Source organism: Carettochelys insculpta, chromosome 2 (genome assembly GCF_033958435.1).
Source record: "Carettochelys insculpta isolate YL-2023 chromosome 2, ASM3395843v1, whole genome shotgun sequence".
NCBI lineage: Eukaryota > Metazoa > Chordata > Testudines > Carettochelyidae > Carettochelys > Carettochelys insculpta.
Window position 1 is genome coordinate 124,574,644 of NC_134138.1, and position 24,075 is coordinate 124,598,718.

The window sequence follows — 24,075 nt, forward strand, 5'->3', positions numbered from 1 at the left end:
GAGCCCAAGTCCCATTTTCAAAAATGATTGCAAGTCTAAGTCTCCTTTTCCATCAGTGAGAGTTAAGCTGTGACAACGCTATGAGCTACATTTGTGATTCCCTGCTCATGCAGTCACACTGGCACTATTTGTATGAGAGCTAGTGTGAGGATAACCAGCACAGTAGATGTGGTAGCGCAGGCAGTGGCAGCAGAATACATACCCAGGGGATTCAGACTGCACTTAAGCCATGCCTCCACTGTCATTTACCATGTACCACAACAGCTCTACTATTTCTAGACATGCTAGCTTTCATCTAACTAATATATGTGTATGCAAGCAGAAAATCAACCCCCACTCCTCAGCTGGTAACATTAATTTATACTGAAAACACTTAATAAAAGTCAGATTTTAAGCGAAGTGACCAAGACTTAAGATGTAACACATTATATATTTAAAGCACTGTATTAATATTAGACCAGATTCTCACATATGTGTTAGGGTACCGGAAGGATGGGAAGAGAGGAGGGAAGAAGAGGCTTTCCACTGTCTTTCCACCCCTCTCCCATTACTTCTGGGCAGCCACAAACTGACTCCCCTCTGATGCAACATAGACCATTACCAGGATGGTCTTAATTCCCTTCAGCAGCATCACAGGGACAGTAACATTGGCTGTGATTGCTGGAAGGTAATGCTTATTGGGCAGAACCTATCCTACTCCTGCCATATCTCAACACATCAGCATGCCAGGGAGTCTGGGAAATGGTGGCATAGCACTTGCCACACGCCAAGGAGAGCCCCAGTTGCTCACTTGGGATGGCTTCAAATTCATTTTATGCCTCTGGAGTCCAAAGGGAACTTAGTTAACAGTCAGATCTTTGGCCCTGTTAAATCCCATAGCACCACAATGAGGCAGATAAGTATTATTCTAGTTTACAAGTGCAAAAAGGGACACAGAGAGGTTAAATACACCATTTTCAATGGTAGCTGCTAATTTGGGGTGCTTCTGTTTTTAGGAGCCCAGACTGAGGAATCAGAAGCTGACATGCCTAAGATTAGTAGACTCTTAAAATTGGAGGGCAGAGTAACTTGCCAAAGTTTAGCTGTCAGGAGTAGAGCCAGATGATTTTCTTTTTGTCAAGTAGTTTATTTGCTGAAAAATACGCCAGTCAACCTGGAACAAATTGTGAGTTTGAAACAAAATTCCCAAATAGTTTCAGACAAAGGCCCTCTTATAACACTTAGCTCTACAGTTATCATAATTACCTGGGATGTGGGAGAGCTGAATTGAGGTCCCGCTCTGTCTGGAGTGAAAAGGAATTTGAGTCACCCCTATCCCAGGTGAGAACTCTGACCACCAGGCTGCTGGCTGTTCAAGGTAGACACAATCTCTATCAATCGCAGGTGTTCACTTGTTTTGCTTTATGTATTAAAAAATTAATTAGTCATTGGGCCAGATAGGGAGAACGACTGTAAAACCTGGTGGCTACGGTACTCACCTATGAGGTGGCAGACATAAGTGAAAGCCCCTAATCCAGTGACAGGGTTCAGGAAGCCTGTGCAAACTCTGCAGCCCTTTAGGATCATGGAGACTTGGGTATCCTGTCATAGTATATTTTACTTCCTCCTTGCCCCTTTAGGGAGTGATTTTGCAAACCCAGGAATCATGAACCAGGATCTAATCCCTGAGCAAATATATATATTTATATGAAGTGAAACAGTCCAGATGAACATAGCTGCACTACAGAATAGCTTACAGCCCAATGGATAGGGCATCTCTGCAAGAAGAAGGATTTGAACACCATATCTCCTAGATCCCAGATGAGTTTACTGACTGCTGGGTACAGCACCACCCACTCCCCTGGCTGTGTTTTGTGCAAGGCCCAATCCAGCTAATGGGTGGGACACCTAGTTTGTGAATCCTGCTGTAGTTTAGGCATGAATTAGTTGACTTTCTGTATGCTCACCCACATATTTGTACCCTCCATGTCCACACTACAGAGTTATTTCAAAATAACTGTCATTTTGAAATAACTTTGCTGTCATCTACACTAAATTCAAAATAGCAGTTGTGTCATTCCAAAAATCAGTAAACTTCATTTTGAAGTAGTTCAACATACGTTGGAATAGTTCTGTTTTTGAAATAAGCTGTAATGGTGTCCAGCAGCACTATTTCGAAATCAGCACTATGGCTGTATCTACAGTACAGTCCACTTCAAAAGGGGAAGGCAAATTGTTTTCAAAAGAACCTATTTTGAAATACCCCAATCTATACACATGCTTTTCTTTAGAAAGATTCTCTTTTGAAAATGTGATTATGCAAATGACGTGTGATATATGAAAATTTTCAGGAAGAAGGGGCTTCCAGAAGGAGGATTTCCTTCTGGGAGATCCCCCAGGTGCCGTGCCTCTACATGCTGTCTTGAAGCCCAGAACAGCTTCTTCCAGACTTGGAGTCGTGTGACCTCATGCTAATGAGGTGCCAGAAATTTACATATGCACCTCAATAGCACTTTGTGGGATGTTTGTTAGCATGATACTTTTGGTAAAAGTGGCATGTGTAGAAACAGCCTAGGAGAAGATTTGAGGGGATCCATACTCATAACTTATGCTTTGATATTTGATGGACCTCACCATCCTGTATCAGTTAACATACGTGGTGAGATAAGAGTAGTGGTTGAGATTTTCAAAGATGACTGGGTAATTTACACACACATCTTCCATTAAGGAAAGCATGTGTCAGTCTCCTAGACTTCTGCAAAAATTTCAAACAAATGCATCTAATGGTTGACTTTAATTCTTATAATATGTATTCAGCTATGTATAAATACATGTAAATAAATAACAGTATGAAATACTGAAGCAAACTGGAAACCATGTGAATTTTCTCCAGTTTCATTTTGCAGGTCAGATTCAATATTCTCACCAAGTTGCTGAAGCTCACAGACATCTCAGCTGGTGTAATTAGAGAACTCTACTAATTTTAGTTGAGCTACATCAATTAACATAAACTGAGAATCTGGTTCATGAAGAGAGCCATCATCCACTTCCATGTGAACCTAGGACAATTCATGGTTTTGCTTTCATGATCCTAAATCATAATTCATTTACAGTTCTTTGTGACTGAATCAGAAAGCAAGGCAAAGCTCTGTGGTCTTGGCGGGGTTGCAAGCTGAGATTTCAAGTTTGATCGTCCCTCAAAATCTAAGCAAAACTCGGCATTTGCGAAGTCACCCAGCTCTAAACTAAAGACATTATTTTGTGATAATCTGCCAGTTGAATCATCAAAGCCATGTCTACACATGCCCTCTCCTTTTGGAGGGGACATTTAATGAGGCACTTCAGAAGATGCTAATGAGGCGCTGACATGAATATGCAGTGCCTTGTTAGCATAATAGTGGCCTATTTGGTTTCAGGAAGAAGGAGGTTTCAAAGTCCAAGGGGTCCTTTCAAAAGGCCCCCCTCTATGTAAGCAGCGGTGTTCTGAAAACAGCACTTTCAAATCATATGTGGATGCCATCATGCTAATGAGGCACTGCATATTCATGTCAGCAGCTCATTAGCATCTTCCAAAGTGCCTCATTAACATGCCACCTCCAAAAGGAGGGGGCACGTATAGACACAGTTCAAGTGTTTCTCTGCTACGTAAACACAGACTTAACATTTGCTTTACTCTATTTATGTAGTGAAAGAGAGCAAAGTGAATTCCTCAGTGGGCCTGTTAATTTGTGTGTTATATACTTTCATGTATTTCCAAAAGCAAATGTGGTATGATTGCTAATCCATTCATGAATTCATGTTATTAGAAAAATGCCTTTGGCCAGCTGTTAATCTTGCCTAAAATTGATCATTTAGTATTTTGAAAAGTAAAAATAAATAGGCCCCACTTATGATTGTCAATTGACCAAATTCACTAGTAATCCACCAGCAGAAGAATGGTCTTCTGAAGTGAGTAAGTAACAGTTAATATTGCTGTTAAACTCTTAAGGGCCCATATGTCCCAGTCTACAAGGTAGATAGAGACTGAAAAAAAACCCCAAGTGGTCCCGTAGCACCTTAAAGGCTAACAATTTTATTTATTAATTAATGAGCTTTCAATAAAGGTCTCACCTATGAAAGCTCGTTACCTAATAAATAAAATTGTTAGCATTTAAGGTGCTACAGGACTGCTTGTTTTTGTGAGGCTACAGACTAACACGGCTACCTCTCAGAGACTGGCCAAATAATTGTGATATGCAGTAATTCCATGTATCTTTGTATAACCTCTTCTGGGAGGCTACAGTAGAACCTGTGCAGAATTCAAAGATAAGTGCTCTGTTGAACCTTCCATTGGAAAGCAGTGGTGACTCTGCCAGTTCTTGTTCTCTGAAGCAGCTGTTTCCTAGGCTGAGGAGTGTGCAAATTGCTCCTTAGAAGGGTAACTCAAGCCCAAAGGTGTTTTTTTAAAAAAAAAAAAAACACCTCTAAATGACTTCTATAGCCTAATGAAGATAGAAATGTTCCATACACTTCTAAACCACAGGGTTTACTGGGGGTAAGAACCCAGATTCAGTTGTCTGATGATACCAATTCATAATGGTTTTGTCTCCTGCCATGGAATTCTTGACAGATATGGTGGTACCACCTGAGAGGTGAGCTGTTCAGTGAGAGTAATGAAACTTTAGCTATGCAACAAGTTGCAGTATTTATTTCTGCTGTGTCTGTAATCAGATACAGGAGACGTGGGAGTCAGATGCATCCTTCTGGTGAAGTAAATGATTTACGCTGTTTCTGAAAGAGGGCTTTACAATAAGGGCAGAAAGAACAAATGAGAGAAACAACAACAAAAAATGGTTGATACTGCATTCTTAAAATAGTGTGACATGTCTTCATAAATCTATAGTCCATTACAGATTTCCAAAAATCTAGACACAAAAGCCAACTATACAGCACATAGTCAAAATTCACCTGTGTGCAGATGGCCAGTAAAAACCTTATACGCTAACTGAGTACCACTTTGGATAGTTTGCAAAATATAGGCTCCAGTAGTTTACATGTAGAGCTATGAAGCAATTGAATAAAGAGATGCATCATCATTTTCCATTTTTTAAGCACACAAGGGAATTATTTTACCAGCATATGAAAGAGTGTTCCTATAGCATCACAGTGCTTTGTGCTAGAGGAAAACAATTACAGTGAATAAGGTAGAATAGCTCTGTTATTGCAGTACATAAGACTTTGATTACATACTGCCAAGATTCATACCAGCCTAGTAGTTGTTGACAGATAAAGTAACAAAAATGAAACTCATTTATTTTTTCTTTATTGAGACCTCAAGGTAAAGCAAATTTTCAGTTCTTGTACTTACTACATTGAAAGAACAGAGACTGACAGTCAAAATGTGCCAGTCCAGAAATATAAATTAAACCTAGTTTCATATCAGAGTTTCATTTAGTCTCAGAAAAAGTGCTGCTGCTTGGATTATTTTTGATCCTAAAATAAATATACTGTAGACTACTATAGTGTGTCTAGGATGCATTAACCCTTTCCTGTGTTTGACTTCAACTGTTTATCCACTTATATGCTTATTTTGAAGAATATAGAGACAAACTGTAAAATTCTATCACTCTTTTCACAATTTTGAAACAATTTAGGAGCTAGGTTCTGCCATATTTTCTCATACTAAATTGTAATTTAATGTATACCTATAGTGTTTTGATTTCAGTGTTACTACTCACAGTCTAAGGCACTTGTACCATATGAAGGGAACTTTTTGAGGAAGTATAACACGCTCTTGTTCAGAAAAAATCTTTCTAGCTGATGGCATAGGAAGTTCTGCTGGCTGGTGACAACTATACGCTGTATAGTTCTTTGATAAATTTAATGTAGGTCGTGGTCTTTGGTAAAGTTGATTAAAGTACAGATGAAAACAGCTATTAAGATGGAAAGTGCTCAGTGAGTGTTTTTATCCCATCAAATCTTTGTTTTGTTACCTAGCCCAACTTAATACAATTACTATTCAGATTAATGAAGCAGCATTCCAGTATCTCCTCTGTAATTAAACACTTCTCTGGTTGACTACAGCATTAAAGATGCACCAGACGTTGAAACCTCAGTGGTGAAATTTAAAACTGGTGCAATTGGAGGGGTCAGCTGTGAAGCATAAGTTCCTTTACAGCCTTGGTAACTTTCATTTGTAATGTGTGTCTCAAGAATCATTTGGCTCAGGGTCTTTTTTTTTTTTATCATGGTACGATCTAAATTTGAGAATTTTCTCATTACTTTCTGAGCAAAAGTAACATGAAGTGCACTTATTTCCAAAATTACCTTTTCCAACCTTTCATGACATAATTGCAGTACTAGCAGGCTTAGAAGACTTGTTAAAAAATTAAGCTTATAAAGTAGCAAAAATGCCCCTTTTGCATGCTGGTGTCGATTTCAGAATTAACATTTTGGTTCATGTGCTTCTAATAATCACTGACCCTTACTTCATGTGCTTTCCACAGGAAATGAATACAGCAGAAATTACTTTGACCCAGTGATGGATGAGGAAATAAACCCAAGGCAAAGTGGGATGGAGGTCAGTGGAGAAGGTGAGGCAGAATTAAGTATCTCATATTTGTGTCAAAATATTCTTTTCCATTCATGAAAATGAGGTGACAGAGAGTGTGTATGGAGTATATTTAAATATTGATGCTTACTGTTAAATTTTATGTCTTCACCACTGTGAACATGATGGGTAGCACAGCTAGTCTTTGTTTGAGGACAGTGCATTGGTGGACAGGTAAATGCAGGATTATGTGCTATACTCTGCATTTTACTGTAGCTATAGAATATGTAACTGTGACACAGAAGCATCTTCCAAGAAAGCTCTTGATCTAAATTGGTCTGTCTAATTAAAATAGTCAATTCAGTACAAAACCCCCAAACAGTATCCTTTTTTCCAAACCTGAGCCTGTAGTCCTTATCCAAGTGAAAACGTCATTGAATTGAATGTGTGTTGCCAATCAGTGTGCATCAGACCCAGGTTTTTCTGTTTGTTTGTTTTTGTTTTTTGCTTTTTTGGAAAACAGCCAGTAAAATATTTTCAATACACTGAGGCTTTTGTCCTCTCCTGCTTATAAGGATGTGAAACAGTAAGAAGGGAACATTGTGATCTATGGAGCATACACTAGTCCACGTCATCTTGAACAACACAAATTCCTTTGTACGCGAGGGACTGCAGGGTTGCTACACTTCAGCATCCAGCACGAAGGCTGTGTGAGGGAGCAAGAAAGTTTAGTCAGTGCCATGGTGATGTTTCTTTCCTGATAATACCAGTACATCTTAATATCTTCCATCACTGTCCTTCTGCCTGGTCTTTCTCTTTCCTTTCTCAGGTACCCAATTTAATGCGTATGTGGCATGTTTCATGTGACATACATGTCCCAACCACTTGACCTTCTTTCCCTGGAGAGATTTTCTACAATGACAGCTTTGTGAACTCCCTTACTCTATTCGTTATTTTGTATCTTTCCATTAAATGTTATATATCTTCGCCTCCTTCTGTGATGGACAGTGTCCACTCTCTTCTTGTTAGCCACTGTCAGTTGGCCAAGTCTCTGCTCTGTACAGAAGTGTTCTCTGTACATAGTAGACCCTTGCTGCAATCTGACTTTTAGTTTGCTGTGGAGCTTTCATGTGACTAGATTTTGCTCATTTTTCTAAAACTGATTTTTTTTTCTTTTTTTCCTTATATCATATTGATATTTTTAACATAGGCCACCTTCAAATGTCATCACACTCTCCACATGCAAGAACTCTTCCACCTTTTCCATTTATTTTCCATCCTTTTACACCATTGCATCTGTTGTCCAGTGTCCTATCTTCATAATCTGGATTTTCTCTGCATTTACGTTCAGTCCAATTTTTGCTGCTTCCTGTTCTACCACAGTTGTAAAATCAATCGTTGCATTTTGCATCACAGTTATTAAAGCGATTTCAGCAGCAAAGTCAAGTTTGTGTAATTTATATCTGCAAAACCATTTTACACTGCCCATGATTTCCTTTATTGCCCTCTTTGCTTCCCAGTCTACTGCTAATGCAAGGAGAATTGGTGCATAACATACAACCTTGTCTAAGTCTAGTCACAACACTGAATCATTCATTTTGCCTTAGGTCCAATACTGCTATGATATAAACTCCTATTTGCTGTCAGTTTCAGGCAAAGTATTGACTCCAATAAGTGCTGAAGTGAAAGACAAAGACCATGGTTAGAATATAATAGGAAGAACATGCTAGATTCTTTTCAAGTAGATCATGTTGTGAACATGTATTTACTTAGACTAGTTTTTTCAATTATTTGTCTTTCTCCAAAATCCATCTGAATAAACTTTACCCACTTTAAGAAAGCATTCAATAGTTTCCACTGAGAAACCCCACGGAATATTGCTCAGTACTATGGGACACCAGACAAACTGATCAATGTAATAATGAGTTAATAGAATGGAAGTAGCGCTGTCAAGATCTCAGGTTAAAAAAAATCTGGAATGTAGGTGGAAAAAAGGACAAATCGAAGAATGCAAGGTCTTGAATATATTCACTGTGGTGTAAAGGAGGTGCTCAGCTTCACACTGTTCTTTTGTCCCTAGTTTTGTTATTACGCAGCGGCAACTTGGTGATATGCAAAACTGAGCTGTTCCCGTAAGTTCCTTCTCCAGCTCTTTCCTTTTGAACCTTGTAGTTATATGAAAATCAGACCTATGGATACAGGATCATAATAAAATGGTTAGAGACCATCAACTGTGTAGACTCAAAAATCTGTTTCCATATGAAATATACAAGATCTTAAAATAGGTCACTATTGAAGTTAATGAGAGAAGCTTACTTTTGCATGGAAAGTTTGAAGAGTTAGCCTTGAAGCCAGAAACTTTTGATGGATCCACAGCTGGGAAAAATCACAAGTATTGCCGTATGTTGGATTCATTGTGACTATTTGATTTTTAATGAGCCAGTGAGAAGGCAAGATGATTTCCACCTAATCCTTTACCATCAGCTTTATCAAGACCATTGCATCTAACCAAAAGCCCAAACTGTCATTTGATATCAAAATGATCCTTAAGAATATAAGCTGAAGTTTCTTTTGAGGAAGGATTTATTCTTCATGACAGTGCCTCTGTCTCATTTAATTAATAAGTTTCAAAAGCCATGATCTGCTTTATATTCAGAGAAAGGAAAATAGCTATTACGTGTGTATGCAAGTGCATATATAGTGATAGAGCTAAAAATGCACAGAGATCTTCAAATGATAGCTTCAATATTCTACCTCAATGAAATTAATGTCAGGGAAATACGTCCTGCCCTCATGTCCATGTTAGAGAGGGCAAGCTATATAAACTGAGTCTTAAATGTCCCCCTGGGTGTTTGTGTGGAGCAGATGAAAGCCCTTTGAAAGTTTATCCAATTTTTTCTTCTTGTTGACATTTAACATATTAGGTTGCTCTGTATCTAGGAGAGCATGTCTACATAGTTCTCCTTTTGAATTTCTCTTTATTTTCCCCTGGCAGGACTGTCACTCAAAGGATCCGTGAAAGCCCAATTTATCAGAGGCATGTTAGCAGCAGTAGCAAGCCTCAAGTTGGTTCTACTGAGATTTGCAGAACAGTTATAACACTATATGGAGTTGACTTTATTCTTTTACCTAACCTCATTGCCTAGAGCAATGCCTGGCCGTGAATGGATGACCGTATTTCTGTGAGATAAATGATTCATAATAATATGTATCTTGTAGCTGTACGTTACAAAACTAAGTCAGTTGGTGGCCCTCCTTTCCTTCATCAGCAATAGGCTGTTGCTTGACCAGTTCACTGCTTGCCCCTTTGCTTCTCTTTCGTTGGCTCTAATCATGCTCTGCAGAAAGGACCTTTTGCTCTCCCTCCTGACTCACTTATGTACATTTTGGATTTTTCTGACACCAAATATGCCATAGAAGCTTTTGTGTTCTCTTTCACAGCATCTCTGAGGCAAAATCTGGCAACTGCCGCAGAAGTTCATTTGATTTCACTTATATGGAAATACTATAGAATTTTATAGGGAGAAAATGTAAAAAGACTATAGAAATTTCTCTGAGTCTATAATGTTTAATAGAGTAATAGATCATCTTTTTTTAAGACTTCTGTAGAATTCTGTAACAGGGATATAATTATCTACTGAATCCTCTAGTATCTTTAGAATCAGTATCTCAGAATAAAGCTGATAGGCTGTAGAACAATATATATACAGTACTAAATAGGTGGGCTCGACCTCTGAACGCCCCCAGTGCTGCTCTGAGGTCCGCAGAAGTTTAGCTTGATCTTATACATTTCAGTAAGCTGTTGTTGCCTGTAGTACCAAAGAGACTCTGGGCCTGATTGGGTTCTCCCTTGCACAGGCATAAAGAGTAATTGTACTGAAGTCAGTGGAGTGACATGTAAGCACCGCTGATTGAACTGACAGGAGAATCTGAGCTAGTGTATGGAGTTCTCATTTTGGATTTGTTATATACTGATAGAAGAAGGCTTATTTACTCAGTGATTGGTCACTGTGGGGAGACAAAGGCATTAATTGTTGTATCAAGTTCAAAACAAACTTTAGAGTGTCACTTACTCACTCATTCTATGACTCAGGCAGCCTCTGACCAAGAGATATCAGCTGACTGTATGTGAATCTTCTGTTAGTAGCAATATTATTCCAAGTTAAATATAAGTTTCAGGTTTCTATGACATAATATTTTAAAACGTATTATCGTGTAAAGAAAAGCTGTTAAATATCTATTGGCTATGTCGCAAATTGAGTTTGTGCTTGAGATTTATTAAAGTTGATAATTCCTTCAAAACCAAACAAATGCTATGGGTGTGCTAGTCTTTTAAAGGAGACCATACCATGGACAGGTAATGCAAGAAATTAAAAAAAACAAAATAAAAAAAACCCTTACATTTGCAAACGTGACTAATGGTTTGGGGATGCCTTGGTTTTTGGCTGCCCAGGTGGACACCTTAAAGAAACATTACGCTCTGAAAATAGGGCCCTTTAATGCATATCAAATTGCACCCTAAACCAGAAGTCACTTTTGAAAACTGAGGCCATAGTTCTTTAACTGTAGCAGTGGTTACTCTTGAATTAACCCTGAAATTACCACAATGATGGACAAATATGGGGGAAAACATTTGGTAAATATCTGGGGGAAGAGGTTTCCAGGGCCAATTTCCTATTTACACGATACGTTTGGTGACAGAACCAAGTTTCATGGGGAGCCATAAATACGTGGAAGATTTTTCAATTCACATTATCCTTATAGTGTGTTATTAAAATGTATAGCTGTGTTAAATTGCCTTCTATAGATTCAAGAACAAAAGAATAATGGAAAAAAAGTAATTTTTGTTTTATTAATATCAAACAGAATTAAGCTAATATTTGAATATAAAATATGCGAAACATTACAAATAGATTGTTACCTTAAATTAGAGAGAAACGGGGGGTGTGTATGTGTGATGGGGGCAGGGAAGGGCTTCTTTATGTTTAGATTAGGATATAAAACAAGGATGTTCTTTAAAAATTGTCCCACAGATTAGTTTTGGGATAACACTGATTTTCATAACTTGGTACCAAGTTGTGATAAATTTTACAGCAATCAATTATCTACAGTTAATTACAGAAGGTCGAAAGAATTTATTTTAATTCCGTATGTGTCGATTCAAAACAGCTGGTGAAAACCTGATTTGCACTTTTTCTTTTAAGTGTCTATGAATTCAGATGAGAAAATTGCCTATGGTGACCTGATGAAACTTCTAGATGAAGAGAGCAGAGGTAAATAACTAAACCTGTCCATTCAAAAATATGATCTTATATATATGTGTCGTGATAGAATATAGATAAGTAGCAGATATTGTGTGCATTGAAGTTGAAAGTAAAATGTCCAAAGAATATAAGGGGGGCAGGTAAGACCAAAATACCTTGTCATTCATAATTATATGTATTTATATAGAATTAAATTGTGCATGTGCTTTAGGTTTCATTTCTGCACAAATGTGAAGGTTAGAAAATATTCTTACTTGGAAGCCCAAAGTTAGTCCCTTACATCTGTATATAGGCACATAAACATATGACCTGTTGAACATACAGGGCAATTACATGTGATATTGATTTAAGTACCTAAACAGAGATATAGTTTTGTAATGCTACTACCCAAGTTGGAAAATGTTGGCCTTACTTTTGTTAGAAATAACAAATTCAGGAAATGCTTCCAAAATATAGTATGTTTCCTCATTTCCGGTAGGAACAGCAGAGCAAAGAGATGAGACTCTTTGATGCCAAAATCTCAGGCTTACTTTTGCTGTACTTGATTTGACAATATCTCTTCAACATCCAGTGAATGCACTGAACCATAACCATCACAACCTTTACATGCTGTGTATACCTGCTACTTTTTTCTATTTCATTTAAGGTAGGCAAAAGATATGTGACCCACAAGTTGAGTACTGGCCTTCTCATTTTTTTCTTCATATGAAGCTTTTGTATATGTTTGTGTTCTGTATTCTTGTGCAGTTACATGCAAGGTCTGATCTATAACAGAGACAGAACAGGCAGTTGCCTAGAGCAGCCAAGCTTTAGGAGTAGCAACATGTTTAACGATTATTTAGTTTTTGAGTAACTTTCTTCTAGAAGTGGCAGACTTTTTCAGTTTGCTGAGGGTAGCCAAGTCCCAAGAACGGGCACTGACTGTAGACTTAATATCTGTGAAACCTATTTGGCTCCATTTGAAATGCAAGAAAAAGAAAGTACAGCTATCATAACTGAATAAGTGCAGATAAAAAAAGCAAAAGCCTTTAACAGATTGTTAGGAAGCCCAGTATTTCTGTGTGAATGTGGCATTCCATATTACTGAATAAGATCAAAATATGCCTGCAGTGGATTGTTGCTTCTATCATTTAACAACATATGGTAAAACACAAAATGTGTTTTGCCATGGTAAAACGTGCTATTTGATGTTATTTCCATTGGAAATATTAGCTTTGGGGATTCTTCTGTGGTATTTATATGGCCTCCCATTACTGTAGCATTTGAACACCTCACAGTCTTTAACCCCTTTATTCACACAATATCCCTGTGTGAGAGCGCTTGCCCAGCAACACACAGGAAGTCAGTGGGAAAGGATCAAGGGTTCCATTTCAGAAGGGTGGGGGCAGCTGTGCATACTGGGATGCTGCTTGCTCCTCTTCTCATTCCTCGGGCTGTCAGGGAGCGAGAGGAAGGCGCACAGACTGCGTGCGTGCCTCTCGCTTGTGGCTGGTGAGGGGAGGAGGAATTTGCACAATTTTTGCACTGTTCCCAAACTCCCTGACAGTCGGGGAAAAAGGAAGAAGAGGAATCACTGTCCCAGTGTGCACGGTTGCTGCCACACTGCCCTCCCAAAATGGCACTCTTGCAAAGGAGGGAATTGAAGCCAAGTCTTCCTCAACCAGGCTAGTGGCCTGGCCACTGGACCACTCTTCTGCTCTGTCACTGAGAGACAGCACTATTTATTTTTAGTGTGGTCGTAGTGAGCTTCGCCATCATGAGGCAGGGAAAAGCACTTGGAGATCAGCCTACAAGATGGGGAAGAACATGGCTTCTTCTATAATTGTATATTTAAAGTATTTTTTTCATTGAGTAAACTAGATGTTACCAATGTAGTATGTTTTTCACAGGCTGGGTCTACACTTGCCCCCAGCTTTGAAGGGAGCATGCAAATCAGCATGATGGGAGATTACTAATAAAGTGCTGCTGAGAATAGGCAGCACTTCATTAGGTTAACTCTCCCCTGCAGCAACTTTGAAGTGTCAAACTTCAAAGTGTCGGCATGCGTGTAGCTGCAGGCACTTCGAAGTGCCCGCGCTACTCCGAAGTCCCTGTACTCAAAAGTTTGAGTATTCTGCATGCCAGCACTTCAAAGTTTGACACTTAAAAGTTGCCACGGGGGAGAATTAGCCTAATGAAATGCTGCATATTCACTGCAGCACTTCATTAGTAATCTCCTGTTGCCCTGATTGACATGCCCCCTTCGAAGCTGGGGGCAAGTGTAGAAAAGCCCACAGTGTATTAAGTCAATAGGTATCAGAGACAAGTGCAATAGCATAGCATCAAAGTTAGAAATAGGGCCTAGCTGAAAGTTTCTGATTCCGATCCGAACATCTCTGAAGTGATGACACTGCATTAAGCATACAATTACGAGGAAGGTATTTTAATGTGTAAAATCCTAGCTTACTTTAAATTGATTTCACAGGTTCATTCTGTGTCAGAGTCTAAAAGGAAAGAGCTCAGTGTGTTTGGGTGGCCTGAGCGTGCATTGCCAATCATTAACGTGTTGGGATTTCTTTTAAGATTCATGATAAAATCTGAATCCGCTTGGTTGGTAATAAATTGCTTTGGGGCTAATTGTATGGTGTTTGTCCTGAAGATACTGATAGGATTTCTGTTAATGACACATACTTTATTTTAATATAGATTTTTGTTCTGGAATTTCCTTGTTTTTTTAAAACGTTGACAACAGCACTCATGAATACTAAACAAGAAACTCAAAGAAAATTCTACCATGCAATATTTTTAATAATTTGAAGATCTTATCAACCTTAAAAAGTGTGTGAGTGTATAAAAATTGAATAATAAGGGCACGTTTTCTTATATACTGGTCTGGCACAAAGTAGCATGAGTACACTGCCTAGCTAAGTTGGCTTGAGAGCCATTTAACATCAACAGAGCCATGCAAATAAGCTGAGGGGTACTGATGAATATGGCTTTTTTATTGATTTATGAGTATAGATTAAGAGCTGGGATACTGAGACTGAGGCTATGTGAAGTGGGGCACAAGAGAAATCCAAATGTCCCTGCATTTCATGTGTTCCTGCCTCAGTGCCCTTGGCCATGATGCCTTGGTGGACAGTAAAACTGAGGCAGAAGTATCAGGGGATGGCTATCAAGCATTAATAGTTCATGTTACTATGCAGCCCTGGAACATTGAAAGAGTAGTGATAGCTCTGCTATGTATTCTACCAGCACAAACTCTTAATACGTCTGTCAACTCTCTCTCATACCATTACGTCCAATGGAATTATTGCATACACATTATCTGCCTGGGGAAGGGTGGTAATGGATTGAGTTACCTCTGATGTAACAGTGATTTCACTGAAGAATTGCCTGAAAGGTTTGGCTGACCCTGTTCGTAACTATTAGTAGCATAACAATTAGTGAAAACAATTGTTGGTAACATAAATTAATTATAGCATAGTTTATTGAAATATAACCCATTTATGTCTAATGTTAACTACACAGAAAGTTTGATGATCGTTCAAGATGAAAAAATTCTGCACAGATCCTTATATCTTAAATCATCCCATTTTCAATTTGTTTTAATTCCTTGACTCATCAGTGGATTTACTGGTAAATTCTCAGAATCCTCTTTCTGTAAGTTTGAGGAGGCTACACTTTAATTTTAGTATGTAGCATGGAGTTTGAATCAGTAGTTTACCCAACCATAACTTTGAGGACTTGACCACAGTCCACGTAATGACATTGTGTGGGTCAGTTCAGACAAATGTGTACTTACTGGCAGACTAATAGAGGAAATAGAAGAAATCAAAGAGTTTTGTAATGCCAACATAAAAGAGACTAGCTCTGGCTGAGCAACCCAGTTCATTTCCTGCCTCTGTTAGGCAGAACTTCTGTTCTGATGAGCTGAGCGAGTCCTTTTAGGTGGTGTTAATTTTTTTTCATCAAATACTTTCCTAATCCTAACCTTAATTTATCAGTAACTTTTTAGTAAGTATTTCCCTTAAGGGGACTCTGTAAAATTACTCTCTCTCTGTCCTTTAGCTCTTTTCTAGAGCACCTGGTTCAGATCAGCCCAACATATTCCACGCAAAAATAAACACATTAGATTATAGAGCCAACAAAACAAAGAAATAAAGCTAACCACAAAGGGAAAAAAATCATGATGGTGTGCGTTTGCTGACTGGGTGATTTTATTTTCACGTTAATGTGCAGGAATTTGCCTCAATAAGCTCACAGAGTTTGAGATAAAAACATAACATATTTGGCCAGATCCTCAGGTTATATAAACAAGTATAGCACCAATGAAACCCCACTGATTTACATGAGCTCAAGACCAGACACACTAAGTATAATATAGAGAGAGCTGAAGGGAACACCTGATTGTGCATCTTCTGCTGTGGGCAGTGTTTTCTCTTCTAGCATTTCTTGGATTTTCTCTCTCTTGCCAAACCCTTAATGCCACAGTAAATTGAAATGTAAATATCGTTTTGTTTTTGCGGTTAATAGTTGTAGGTCAAATCACTTTTCATTAGGCTTGTAAGAAGCTACATGAAGAGATTCTATGTGCCCTAAGGTAATAGGTTTCGTTGTTTATATCCACTCTACACTTCCCCCTACCACCACGAATTTAAATTTGTATCCTGTTGTAATTAAATTAAAAGTAAAACAAAAAAAAAAAACCCCAAACCACTTCCTGTGTGTTGGTGGCACAGGCGTGATATGAGTCCTTGGGAGCCTTCACAATTAAAGTTGTTCCACAATGAGTAGTGAACAAAACTAAAAATTTTAATAGCCTTAGTTTATCTGTCCTTTTCTGGTCTTCATTAGAGAATGAAAGACTTCAAAGGGAAGTGAGAAAAAAAAATCTTCTAAGTGCTTTTAAGCCTGAAGATGGACACAGAGACAGACAGCTAGATATGTTTTCTTACAGAGAGAGAAACAGGGAAGTACAAAAACAAGCATTTCTCTGCAGATAAATCAAGCAACTGAGACAAAGTGAGATAAGGACAACCTGGTAGCTGTCAAGCGTTAGTGATCCTAACATGGAGAAATGAGCAAAAGTGTCCTCTATTTTTTATGTCCAAAATTAGTATTAATAGCAGCAGAGATGAGTGAGAGGATATTCTGGGAAGCAACATACAGAAGTATATCGGAAGCACTGAAAAATATTTTCTTTACTTTGTGCACTTTGTGAATAAATAGAATGTTTGGGGTTACTTATTTATTTGTTTGACGAATGGCACGAAATGTATGAAGACTGTAGTCCGAATACTACGTATTGACATTGTGCTATAGTCTGGGCAATGGCGGTATGAATAACAGTATGCACCAGTTTTTTGCATTGTTATCTCTCCATATGGATGACGGGGATGTGAACTTAGAGGTTCCTAGGTCTGTTTTAATGTAGCCCTCTGCAACAGCCCTACGTTTCTATGAGCTAGTAACCTTTTAGTTTGTGTCTGCTGGGTCCACTACTCTAGACCAGCATTTCCTAAACCAACTTGGCCATGGAACGCTTTTGGGCTTGGAATATATTGAAGAAACATGCACCAGGTGGTCAGGAGTGGAAGGGGTGGAGGGTTTTATACCGAAAAATTACCACAAGCTGATTTAAAAAAGCAAAAAGAAACAAGAGAAAATAATCTGAATGAACAACTGATGTTCTTCTGATAGGAGGATGGTTAGCAACCCTAGAATTAAATATGAAAATTAAGTACAATCCCAAAACAAAACATCACTACAAGAGACAAAAGAAGGATGGCTAGTGTTGTTCTTTTGCACAAAAATAGAAAGGACAATATTGTTTAAAAAAAAGCTGTCCTTCCATAGAGCTTAAAAATGTTTTAGATGAAAAAGACATGCAAAACAAATAAGGTATGGAAAAATTGTTTAATTCTGTGTTTTTACAAATTTGTTATTTTTATGGAAAACTACTGGGAAAACAAAAATAAGTAACATTTGACTTTTTTTAAGGGAAAACATGTTTTTGCATCTTTTGATCACAATTCACTTAATTTTTGGAATGACGCTGGACAGTTGGATCCTCATACCAGGTTCAGCATTACTTGATTTCTCTAAACACAACTTGTACCAAAACAATCCAAACTGACTCTTCTTGTTTCAGCATGAGTTGCATAAATATACTTTTATGAATACATTATAAATATTAATATACCTACAATCCAAATCCTTTTCAAATACCTTAGCCTTTTTGATACATACATAATTTCATAATATTTTAAGAGGAAAAATATTGCTTGTGTCAATTTTTTTTTTTTAAATGCAGAACACCAGTGTTCCATGAACACAGTTTGGGAAATTGTTCCATTTCAAACTTCAGGGCACTGTAGCTACCACCTTAATTCAACCCTACTGAAGTTGGCTAGGTTTCACAGGTGTAAGTAAGAACACAAATAGGCCCAATTAATTAAACAAGGGTTGAATGTGCATGCATGAGGGTAGAATTTGATCCTTCAAGATGCATGGGAGTTAGATGAACTTATTAGTTTGACCCCCTCCTCAGAATTTCTTTAAATAGGAATTATTTTTACAGTTTATAATCCTGCCAGCCCAAATCAACCCTGATTCCAATTCATATAACATCAGTAAACTTATGCTGGAGAAGAAATGTCCCTTTAGAACCTCTTTCTGAATAGTGACTTAATAAATATTGAAAAAAAATAAAATAAAAAAAACCCAACAAAGTGAACACCACATCTTTGCATGCTTATAAACCTATGTGGCTATTAAGTTATTAGTTTTCCTTATTAAGAAATTTGGAATTTATATATTGCCAAATGTTTTAATGTCCTTGTGTTCTTTTCTTGACATTGGTAGCTGTCCTAAAGGTAGGTGGCCCACAAAGTATTAATCAATGAACTAAATGTTATTCAGTAAAAAAGAAAATAATAATCTGCTGCTTTTGTTTCAAAGCAGCCCATGTCATCAGTGAAGATTTCTCAGAATCGGTACAGCCTGTCAGCTTCACTAAGACATTTGACCTTCACAAGGAGGTTGAAGATGAAGGGATTCCTCCGTATATTGAACAGTTTGAGAAAGATGTTCAGGATGACATAATTCTGCTTGGCAGCTTTGCACTGGAACAGGTCAGAGTTAAGAACTGTAAGACAATTTCATTGTTTGCTTCATAGAATGATATTGACTTGTCAGCCTTGTATAGAACTGATCTATTTCACTGGCCAGTGACACATATATTGACAGTATAAAAGATTACCCACTTAACTATCTTGTTTTATTTCATTGGAATTTTACTGACGTGACAAAACTTTACTACATTCATACCTTTATCTTTACCTCCACCTTAGTGTAAATAAAATAACCTCCTTCACTGATTCTTTCCTGTGTAATGGTGTGTTTCTAATTATTGCATAATTAAGGCTGCAGTTGGGTATGAATCATAAGTCCAGTTTTACTACCATCCCAGCCCTCCACTAACAAAGTTACATTTTCATTCATGTGCAGAATAAGAAAGTTAAGTATGGGCAAGGAAGAAAATGTTAAAAGGCAAGTTAAAAATGGGTTCTCGCATTCTGAAAATAGAAATATTCAGCAGAGGCCAAAAAACACTCTTTAACTTTGGCTGGGTTTGCACTGAGATAAATTTGAAATTATTAATATTGATTTTGTAATTCTGAAATTTTTAAGTTTGAATTCAACCATGCTTCCCTCCCAACATGCTCCTCACAAAGTCGACTTATTGCCACATTCAACTGGCAAACATTGACTGTTGCAGTATTGCATTGTGGGAACCTATCCCACAGTTCCCTCATCCCTGTAGCATTCTGGATATGCTCACTGGTTTTTGAGCTCATCTTCCCACATTGCATTTTCCTTATTCCCCTCCTGTGGTAAACCAACATCCATTTTCCCCATTAGACGGAAGGAAAAGTACGGCATCTGTAAAGATAGAAAAAAGTTTACAAAAATGTCTTTCTTCTGTACCTGAATTCTCAACTGGCCCTCCAGTGAGTGACCCCTCCTGTGATCGCATTTGATCCCTGAAAAATAATTCTGGTACCCGGACTGTATTCTCAAAGTTAGAAGAAAGAGCATAGAGAAGTCTAGGAAATTTTTTTTGACCTCCCTCTTCACTACACAGACATTGCCAACATAGGTGATGGCAGTGAAATATCATACACTGAACTTATAATAGTAACAGAGAGAAAGCCGTGCTAGTTTATATACTATCAAAACAAAAAAGCAGTCAAGTAGCACTTTAAAGACTAACAAAATAATTTATTAGGTGGGACAGACCCACTTCTTCAGACCATAGCCATACCAGAACGGAGTCTGAAGAAGTGGGTCTGTCCCATGAAAGTTCACCTAATAAATTATTTTGTTAGTCTTTGTAGTGCCACTTTACTGCTTTTTTGTTTTGAACTTATAATAGAAACAGGAGTCTCAACTTGCCCTCCGCCCCCTTGTTTCTGAGGGGGGTCAATGCATTAAGCAGATAGGAAATGTTAGCAAAAAGATTTTATAACAGAAATATCAAACCAGCAGGTGTCTGCAATCGACAGCAAGCCCCTGAAAATATGTTTTGAGGGTGGGGTGGCGGGGAGTGCTGTGGTCTGTGGCTGCAGAGCTGCTTGGAATGTTGAAGTAGTTGAAGTAGTTCCCCTGACTATCTTAGCCACCAGGGGAGGTTTCCCTCTTGAGGCAACAAGTCCCCGAGTATCTTAGTCACCAGTGGGGAGACTTCCCCTGGTGGCTGCAAGTCCCCAGAATTTTTTCCCACCCTTGGAGCCCTAAATGTGCACAAGCTAGAACACGGTGCTGCCCGGCAGCACGGTCAGCACTAAACGGCAGGCACATCCTTTTATTGGGTTAGGAGCTACCCATGTGATGTGGATAGGGCCCAACTGCGTGGTGCTTGTAGGGGAAGGAGGGGCTTGAGCACAAATGTAAACTTCTGAGAAGAAGTTTCTCAGTGTCCTATGCAAGCACAACCCCAACAACAGCCTTGTTGCCTTGTGGTGCAGTGGGGCGGTTGCTGGCACCAGGCAGTGCAGTAAAAAATAACAAGTGTAAAGACAGAGCCACGAACTCCCTGCAGGGGATATTTATAATGGGTAGATGTGCCCACAGCGCTAATTGCAAAGAAAGAGCGGCATTTCTCAGGCTGTCATGCAAACATGAGCCCACAGCCACAGGCTTGATGCTCCCTCTTTGAAATTCACAGTGTTCCTATTACCTGATTCTGGTGCACCTGGAGAGCGGTGGCCAGAATGGAGCACTGAGAGGCCTTGTGCGTTACGTACGGGACACCTCTGGAAGCTAATAAATTCGATTTTAAGACATGGCACTTCCACACTGGCCTTTAATCAAACTTTTGAATTCGAGCTTGGCGCAATACCCATCAGGTACTGGCGATGTTGTACTCTCGACATTAGTGCCACCTAAATCAAGCTAATGGTATTTAAAGTGAAGACAGTCATGTAATAACATCAAGCTAACTGCCTTAAAGTTGAATTTTTCTCCTAGTGTAGATGTAGCCTTTCTTTTGCCTTTTGGTAGCCAAAAGAAAGAGGGGATTATACAAAAGTTAGTACTGGACTCATATTGTCAAAGGTTACCTTTTCAGAGGCTAAGTACTAGTTGAGGGTACCAGGCTGCCATTTGTGCTTCTGAAAATTTCACCTTAAAACTAGTGTGCAGAAGGAAAGATTAATGAATGAATCTCCCATTTTTAGTGGCACAAAAGTACTTCATTGGCCCAGATGGGCTTAAACAGAGCCATCACTAAGGGGGTGTGGGGCCTAGGGAAACCCCTTCCCCCACTGCCCCAGGATGGGGCCTATGACATACCTTGCTACAGGCCCTGCCCCACCACTACTCCATCCCCTTCCCACCTCTGCTCTACCCCTTCCCCAAGGCTATGTCCCTGGTCTGCCCTACCATGCCCCTTCTCACCACTTCTCCTTCCCCTCCCCTGTGCACCGCAAGTTGGAGGAGGAACAGAATTCCTGGTGTGAGGGGGCAGCAGAGTTCAGCTCTCCCCACCTCTACTCACAATGGTGTCAGGAGCTGGAGCAGTTTGGCAACCTGTTCTCCCCTGCCACCCTTTCTTGGACCTCTGTGTCCCAGTTCTCCACAGTGGCAGGAAGCAGAGTGCCCTGGGGCTGGGCAGCTCTGCTTCCTTCTGCTGTGGTGCAGCCAAGAGCAGCAGGCTGGGAGAGGCAATGGACTAGAGCAGAGCAGAGCGGGTTACCAAGTCGCTCTGTGAGCGTGTTTGGGGGAGTGAGGGGACAACGCTTACTGCCATCTTGTACCAGATCCCTCGTAATACCCTGGGACCCACCCACAGTACAGTTGAGGTGGCCACTGCAGGGCCCCCAAAGCACAAGACATGGAGTGGCTGCCCTGAACCTTCCTATGGACAGGACAGCTCTGTGCTTAAAAGAAGGCTGTCAGTCATGGACAGTGACTTGAGCTGAGTTTCTAGATCTTTTCACTGTAGAGAAAAAAAACTTCACCAGGTATATTTATTTCATTTGGTGTGAGGGATGTCTTCCTCCGCTAGTTCCTTTGCCTCCTTCATGCAGACCTGAGGACATGTACAAGAATTTAAGACGTGTCCCAGAGGATGCAATGTACAGAATGTGAAACAGGGGAAGCACATGGATGGTGCCTGCAGAACAGGGAACAAGGGAATATAGAACAAAAGGGCAAAGTGGTGATGGGAAATCCGCGAGCAGCAGAATAGGGTTCATTGTGCCTTTCCTACAGACTTCGTAGGTGCACAGAGAGTTCCACCCTCTCTCCAGTAAATTTGAACAGAGCCATTGGAATCCCTCCCAGCTATCACTTTCTCTCCAGGAACCTAATGTGACTCAGCTGATTCTGAAGGGTTGTCACCTTTTTCGATAAATATATTTTCAGGCTCTCATTGAATTTACAAGGGCCACGGAGAGGTGGATAATCCTATTTAGGCTCATTTTAGCATTTGGCAATTGTAACTTTACTTTTGTATTATCTGATTTGATTCAGAAAGTAGCCTATCCACCTGATTTGGAATTATGGATCAAAGCTTTGTAACTGACACCAAACATCTGAATCCACATGCTGTACAAATAATCAATTTATTAGCTCTTACTAGGCTCATGTGGAAAGAGATAATTATTTCCTTGGTTTTTAGGTTTTTTTTTTAATGGTAGACTGAATTGATTTATTTTTTTTACCTACCTTTAAATAGGGACTCAAGGTATTCTGTTCCATTCCATAGATGGAGTTGTGGAATTTTCTGCCTCTCAGTTCTATCCCTCCATGCTCCCTGTTTTGTTACCTGAGCCAACTCTCATGCATCAGCAGTAGTAACACTCAGAACAGAAGTTAGTGCTGTGTCTAAAGAGGTCAACAGTAAGGTCACTGCAAAATTCCTACTGCTCCTGTGCATATCCTTGATATTTGTGCCTTTCATTCCCCTGGAACCACCGATGCCATGTCCACGATGTGCTCACTTTGTGCCAGACAAAGATACAAGGTAGTTTAGGAAACCTACATGGTCAACTGTCAAGATGTCAGGAGTTGTCATGCTGGCACATATGCAGACCTGTGGGTAACTACGTGATTGTCTACTGGTTTCTTTAATGGAATATCTGTTTCCATTCCTTAGTATAGAAACATATCCAACTTAAAGCTCGTCTACATTCACTAACATTTACGAAATTAACTTTCCAAGTGGACTAGTTAAACCACATGAAACCCTTGTGTGGATGTTTTTATTCGGCATTAAATTGCCCCTAATTCAAACTATTCCAGTTAAGGGCTTTCCTGCATGGAGCAGTAATGAGATATAGAGGGATGTGATTTCTTAAGTGCACTAAAATATTGTGCGTTCATTAGCCCATGTAAATGTAACTGAAGTGAACTAAAATTTCCACAGTGCATTTTAATGTAATCCTCTTAATGCATTAAACTGCACCAGGGAACTTTTTTGTTCCTGCCATCACGGTCTGTGTAGACCAGTTAGAGTGCTTTGGAAATCAGCCCCACCCCCCGTGGAACTCATTTCTGCTCCATGTAAACAAGAACATAAGAACGGCCATACTAGGTCAGACCAAAGGTCCATCTAGCTCAGTATCCTGTCTGCCGACAGTAGCCAATGCCAGGTGCCCCAGAGGAGGTGAACCAAAGACAATGATCAAGCGATTTGTCTCCTGCCATCCATTTCCCGCCTTTAATAAAAGGCTAGTCACCATACCTTACCCCTTGCTAATAGCCATCTATGGACCTTACCTCCAAATATTTATCGAGCTCTTTTTTAAACTCTGT

General features: G+C 39.3%; 1 protein-coding gene across 1 annotated transcript in view; it reads left to right on the forward strand.

Moving 5' to 3' along the window:
- The window catches only part of LOC142008281 (uncharacterized), a 262,225-nt gene that overhangs the window by 29,192 nt on the left and 208,958 nt on the right, over positions 1-24,075 (forward strand). The window contains exons 7-9 of the mRNA XM_074985463.1: positions 6,465-6,566; positions 11,728-11,781; positions 18,715-18,887. Coding sequence (XP_074841564.1) covers positions 6,465-6,566; positions 11,728-11,781; positions 18,715-18,887 — 329 coding nt within the window. The remainder of the gene's footprint in view (positions 1-6,464; positions 6,567-11,727; positions 11,782-18,714; positions 18,888-24,075) is intronic.